The sequence below is a fragment of the Lissotriton vulgaris genome, chromosome 3_1, assembly GCF_964263255.1.
Source record: "Lissotriton vulgaris chromosome 3_1, aLisVul1.2, whole genome shotgun sequence".
NCBI classification, from domain to species: domain Eukaryota; kingdom Metazoa; phylum Chordata; class Amphibia; order Caudata; family Salamandridae; genus Lissotriton; species Lissotriton vulgaris.
In genome coordinates, this window is record NC_141689.1 from 334,430,871 (window position 1) to 334,437,900 (window position 7,030).

General features: G+C 46.6%; 1 protein-coding gene across 1 annotated transcript in view; it reads right to left on the reverse strand.

The window, feature by feature from the left end:
* Positions 1-6,442, reverse strand: part of SLC1A3 (solute carrier family 1 member 3) — a 146,262-nt gene extending 139,820 nt beyond the window's left edge. The window contains exons 1-2 of the mRNA XM_086960542.1: positions 6,288-6,442; positions 2,194-2,457 (exon numbers count right to left, since the gene is read on the reverse strand). Of these exons, the coding sequence (XP_086816668.1) occupies positions 2,194-2,374 (181 nt within the window). The 5' untranslated portion in view covers positions 2,375-2,457; positions 6,288-6,442. The remainder of the gene's footprint in view (positions 1-2,193; positions 2,458-6,287) is intronic.
* Positions 6,443-7,030: the final 588 nt, after the last annotated feature.

The following is a 7,030-nucleotide window of genomic DNA, read 5'->3' on the forward strand; positions in this document are numbered from 1 at the left end:
ATGGACCACCCGCACAGGATGTGGCATTTGCCCGCACATACTATGCCAGATCCAAGACTACCAAAATCTTACACTCGTGTTGAATTTCTGCTTGTTCTGTGACCGGAACAAGGATTATAGTCACAATTTCTGCTATGGGCATAACTCATGAACATAAAATATTCCCCAATACAAGTAATTCATTTTGGTTTCGAGGTGCCCACTAAAGTGTATAGCATAGTAACAGGACAGTACCATTAATAATCGCTCCTGCTTCACTGCTCCACTCTTATGGAATAAGTAGTAGTAGACCATGGGTGAGTGCATACAGTACATACCAATAGCCTCCCTAAGCCCCTTACGTAGACAGATTTTAGGTCACCATTTCGAGGTCAGCCAGCCTGAGGGGTTATCGAAACATATATATTTGGTGGACCGTGGAGAATCTGACACGAGTTTAGTGGTGCCAGTCTTCTTGTAGTGCTTACGGCGTTATGCAGAAGAGCGGGTGAAGTCTATTCAAGGAAGAAGCTCTCTTGTTGGCTGGAATGTGATTCATCTCTACAACGCCACACAGATGCCTTAGATCTGGATTAAGATGTCGAGCTTTACAGAAGATTATCTCCAACATGTTTCACGTCTGATGAGCAAACTAGTATTTGAAATGTTATATTAGTGCTGATCTACCCAAGCAGAAATACATTGTTACATGGACATTTTTGTATGAACTAATAAAGGTTCTGCTAGGCAATCGACAAGTTTATGAGGGAAGGTCTCCAGCTGTACGGTGTTAGTGAAGTGCGAGAACTCCATCCTGGACCTCCACACTATGGGACTCATTGCTAGTAGTCATAAGATTTCAAGCAGCATCAAACTCAGAGGGCATTCAAGTATGGGCTACTCTTCTTGGGAGTAGCCCCAATTAAGAGGGGCTTTAGACACCCAACAAAAATACAGAGTCACCTGGTACTCTACAGGAACTCTCCCAAGTTCTTGTTGCGTCATCCATACACCGAACTATGTCATGACTGTCCTGCATCAGAACGCCTGACCCCAACAACTGACTACAGCAGAAACAAACATAACTCCCTCCTCCGCTCACTCCGAAATCAAGTTGAAGCAGCGGAAAAGGAGGCTTAGAGAGCAACCCCGATCTAAGCATTAGTAGCTTATCCAATCCAGGCTTTTTCACTGCATCCCAGCCGTGGGCGCTGCAGGTAAGAGCGGTAGGGCGGCGGGGGGGCAGGTAATGGGTAATTTCGAGACCACAAGAGAAAATGCATTATTTATTTAACTTTCCCTCGTGGTCGTCTCTCGAAATCCCCCCTCACCTGACCCTACCCCCCCCCCCCCCACTGCTCTTACCTGCAGCGGCCGCTGCGGCTACATCCTAGCGCTTGTAGTCCTGCATTTAAAGTGGGCCAAATAGGACAACATGCAACAAAATGTTTAAAAAAAAGAACGGGTTCAGGATGAGATACTGAGGTATGAACACAGAAAACTCGAAAGCTCTGTATCTTCATAGACATTAAAATGGGACTTTTAGTTTGGCTATTTACATAAAAATCTTTGTAAATTTGGCTACGTTAAAGGCAATTTCCACCATATTGGCAGAGTGCTGGTCCTTCTAATGTGATGGAGAATGTGTTTTGAAGCTTGGGGCTCTAATGGTTGTTTTCTGTAGGCTCCCCCCTAGTGGGGTTTATCCACAGGCCCCATTAGATATGTGTGGCTTTACAACAATAGCTCCATTGCTCCAGTGCAGTAATTCATGTGAGCTGCTGGTTGCTGGTGGGGACCATTGGCACTCATTCTTGGGGACTGGCACTTATTTTTCTCCATCAGACATTTCCAGGGAGCAAGAAAGGGAAAACACCCAAACAGAAAAGACGGAGGAAGAGAAAGACGGAAAACCCGTCACAACAGGAACCTGCAGAAGTGATGGCAGTGCATTAAAGAGACCTGGGGTGAATTCAGGACTACACAGCCTTGGTATTCAGCGTGCTGACATTTAATAGCACCGGTAGGGGTTCTGAGCAGCGCTTTGGGCATCAGCACTTATTTTTTAACAAACTAAGCACAGCTGTTAAATCTGGAGGTCACAGAGCCCAACCAGACGGTCCCAAGTCAATCCATAGCTGGATGCAGGAGAATGAAGACAAGTGAAGAGCCTTCTGCAGATGAGCGGATACAGCCCTGAAGAAGGTCACCTACCGACAATAACAGCAAAAACAGTGAAGAGGACGAAGCCGTTGCGCTTGAAGAAGGTCTTGACATCGTCCTTGGTGATGTTCTGCACCTTCTTCTTGGCCAGGAGTGTGCGCTGGCGGACTCCTTGCTGGAAGCGCTCCATCGTGCTTCCGGCTTTTGGATCTTCTCCGTTACTTTTGGTCATGGATGCCTCTGACAGGGTCTTCTTCCTCTACAGAGTCAGGTCTTCTTAGACAGTCTGAGGAGTCAGAGAGTTCCAGTCAACAGCTGAAAAAAGAAGAAATGCGTAAAGAGAATGAGTTTAAAACGCATCCATGGCACTGTGATATTCCCAAGGCCTGCATGCCCAACCTCGAAAGGCTGGAGCAGGCTACATGCAGCTGCAGATCGCGCAGGTCTCATTACTACAATCAGTCTTTCAATAGGACGTTTGTGTCCCAGTGCGTTCACCTACAGAGCCTGTCTGTCTGTGCAAGACAGTCTACAGGCCTGGCGGCCTGTCTATCGATCTGCCGTGCATTTATCTATCTATCTATCTATCTATCTATCTATCTATCTATCTATCTATCTATCTATCTATCTATCTATCTATCTATCTATCTATCTATCTATCTATCTATCTATCTATCTATCTATCTATCTGGAGAAGTGTGGCTCAATGGTTAGAGCGGCAGACCCTGATGCAAAGGTCTAGCCCGGGATCAGGGATCAGGGATCAATTCCACGCCTCGGCTGGTCTTGGGCTCAAAATTCCACGGACCTGATAATTCTCGCCTTGGTGCCTATTCTAATCATAGAGTCCCATTCTGCAACTCTGGGCAATAGCTTGCTTAATCTCCACAACGCTAAGGATGCCTAGCCTTCACCCTGGGGGTGCCCAGGAGTGGACGCCTCACAGGGAAAGCGAGGACGGGTTCCACAGCGGTATTCGTACAAGCGCCTTGAGACCCTTGCGGTGAGTAGTGCGCTATACAAGTATCAATTTACATTTACATATCTATCTATCTATCTATCTATCTATCTATCTATCTATCTATCTATCTATCTATCTATCTATCTATCTATCTATCTATCTATCTATCTATCTATGTCACTCTGACTACTTTTGGCATTCTGGTTATCTATCTATCTATCTATCTATCTATCTATCTATCTATCTATCTATCTATCTATCTATCTATCTATCTATCTATCTATCTATCTATCTATCTATCTATCTATCTATCTATCTATCTATCTGTCTGTCTGTCTGTCTGTCTGTCTGTCTGTCTGTCTGTCTGTCTGTCTGTCTGTCTGTCTGTCTGTCTATCTATCTGTCTGTCTGTCTGTCTGTCTGTCTGTCTGTCTGTCTGTCTATCTATCCATCTATCCATGTATCTATGTATCTATTTATGTCAATCTGACTACTTCTGTCAGTCTGGTAATCTATCTATCTATCTATCTATCTATCTATCTATCTATCTATCTATCTATCTATCTGTCTGTCACTCTGTCTGTCACTCTGTCTGTCTATCGACCTGTCTGTCTGTGTCACTGTGTGTCTAAATATATGTCTGGCAAGCTGACTGTGTGTTTGTCTGTCTGTCTGTGTGTTCCGGGGAATCTTAAAATACACCCTGGGCTCCACATGCCCTATCAGAGGACAGCACACACAGAGCACCTGTGGCTCGGGCTGCTTTTCTAGGGATGTGAATACCTGGCTGCGTCCCTTCTGGGTGCCAGGTTATAATTATTCCACATGGTTTGGGCCAAGTTTTAGTTGACTTCTTGGTGCCCCCTACTCCCCTCCACCCTCTTACCCCTTCCACACACACACACACACACACACATCTATGAGCGGGTGTGCCCTAGAAAGCGAAATGCTTGATTTGAGGATACAAATACCATATCCCAGTTACTCAAGAGATTACTTATTTGCAAGGAGTGTGGGCACGAATAATGAATGCCTGAATGTATGATGAGAATAATGAGTGTCTGGTTGTATACAGAATGTGTGCGGGTGCATACACCTACGTACCTATCTATACATATATAAACCGTATGACTATTAACTTATGTGTATTGATAGACAGGGTATACGAAGCCTTCAATATACCCCAGTGGGATAATGCGCTTCCTGCACAACTCTGTGAGCAGTTGGAGGGTTACAAGCCAAACCCCAGGATTACCAACCAAAACACACAGCGTGTAGGTTCGGGGGTTCGTGTCAGCCAATAGAAATATAAACATCATTCATGAAAACAATCGAACGGAGAGCTCATTCCACGCCAACAAAACCAGGTGTTGGCCAGAATCGACTGACTAACCGACCACTCTCCCATCCTCAAGGCAGCTCCTCGCGAAGCCACTTTTGGAGAGCCCTCCTATTGGCTGCTAATTGGTGGTGGTGGGGTGAGGGCGGGAGGGCTCTGTAATGTGCTATGTGATTTCTACAACTTAGACACTAATAGTCCCATATCACCCAAGCTAGGGTCTCAGGGGCATATTACCAAGCAATAGCGATTATCGCTATTGCTTGGTTAGAGACAAAACTTTACCGCTAATCTGCGGCGATTTTTATCGCAAATAAACCTTGGTATTACCAAGGTTTATCGCAAATGCGATAAAAATCGGCCACAATGCATGAATATCGCTGAAAAGTCAGCGATATTCATGCATTACCGAGCTAATGCTCTTAGCCATGTTATCCACCTCTCATTGGATAACATGGCTAAGAACTGCTCAGGGCAGGTGTTAGCTTTTGGAGATATTCGCACTTAGCGCGAATATCTCCAAAAGTTGGTAATAGGAGATAGCAACATCTTGGCACGCCCACTTTGCATGGCATTAGTGATAAATATCACTGACATGCAAAGTGGGGCCCAAGATGGTCGCTATCTCCTACTAGCTGTCGCTAACTGGTGTTAGCGACAGCTAGGTAATAGGGAGATCATTTTATCTCCGCTTTCTTGGCTTTTAAAGCCAAAAAAGCGGAGATAAACGCCCTTGATAATATGCCCCCCAATGCGCTGTAACAGATGTTTACTGTTACCCAACTCAATGGTACACATTTTATCGACCTCACATGGATGAAAGGCTGAGTGGACCCGCCGGCATTTGAACCTGTGACCATGAGGTCGAACACAGGCCCCTACAGTGGATGCATTTGACCACTAAGCCACCAGACCCGGCACATATAATAACTGGCGACCCGGTCACGTTACCGACACAACTGCTTTCACACCTCTGAGGCCCTGGAGTGGCGTGGATCATCTGATCCTTCAGCCTCGTCCACCCCTGTGTATTTATCTCTTCGTTAATTTAATCACGTTTTGCTTTTTCTTCGGCATCACATTGCCTCATTAAGCGCTCTTCAAAGCACCCTACAACATAGCATCAACTGAACATTGTCAAAACAGTTATTAATTATTATTTCATAAACCGGGTGCAGTTCTAGGCGCTAGGCGCTGTATATGCACTCGCTAATCGAATCAATAAGACTCTATTGCACACTGTCCCCTCGTGCACTGCTCAGGTGCAGCTGTCGGACCCCACTTGGAGTGCAGGTCACCTGTTCGTACAGGAATGCTTTAAAAAAGTTCCTGAAATAACCCTGAAGCGTCCAGGGTCGATTCAGTTTACAGTGAGCGCTACACAAGAATGTTCAATCGTTCACTCGCTCATTCACTCCCCATTCAGCGTAAACAGAGAGTAATAAAGAATATATCCTATAGAAACAAGTCATAAGTGAACTCGAAGCGCTCTTATGTCGAGGCGCTTTAGCCACTTTAAAATGCGGGTATAACATGGTGCAACAGAAGTGCTTAGTCGCCTCCTCAGTGGTTTGAAGAACTATGTATATGCAATTACAAAAGAATGCGAAACAAACTCACATTTGACGAGGACCTACAAATCTCGAGTTTGCTCCTAGCAGCTTCCAACCCCCGTCCAAGTCAGCCCCTCGTTTACCTTCCAGCCCAGCACCCCTTCAGCCTAAAACCACCGGTGAACATTAATGTATTCCAGTCGAAGGCCGGCACCTTAAATAAAGTCAGTGACAAGAGTGTAACTTTCACAATCTGTGCAAAAGCGCCGAGGCGAGGGCCCGAGGTACTCACCTTGGAGGCGCTGCGAAGACCCGGGGCGTCAGGGAGCGCTGGATGCTCCGGCAGGTAGAGAAGGCGCTGCCAAGTGCAGTGAGCGAGGCCGGCTGATCCTCGACTGACGCCAGCCCGAGCAGCCTCTCACTGAGTGACTTCAGGGGAAGGAGGGGTCTGTCTCTCTCTCGGAGCGGCCCCGCCGCAGAAGGAGAGGCGAGGGGGCTTCAGGAATATTGATGAGGGCTGGCCCAGGGAGGGCAGCCCCGCCCGCCGCCTTTGTGCCCTCTTTAGACCACTTTCACGCTTTGTCAGTTCGGCTTTATTAGAAATGCGCAAGCAGGGCCCGAGGACCGGAAGAATGGGGCTACAGAGGGCCGCAGGCTGGCTGGCCCCACACCTCCACGCATTATGTAACTCGGCGCACCGACTCCTCACGTGGGAAATATTCCCCACAATAGGCCAGGGTGCTGCCCCGGCTTGCTTTCAAGCTGTTTGTTCACATTGGCTAATATTTGGAGAAATGTGGGTGTGAAAGATGCCATTGGGGTCACTGAAGACGTAATAGAAGATTTTGGTTACATGTGGAATTTATATAGGCTTCCCACCCCTTTATAGAGTGTCGAAGCACATTTTCGGATTCGTAAGCACACTGTACGGTGAAAGAGTGTGTGGTTGACAGTTTGATGTATTTATTTTGAGCCCTAGTAGGGTCTTGGGTCAGACCCTAGCTAGACAGGCACCCTGCACAGCCAACATGTCTG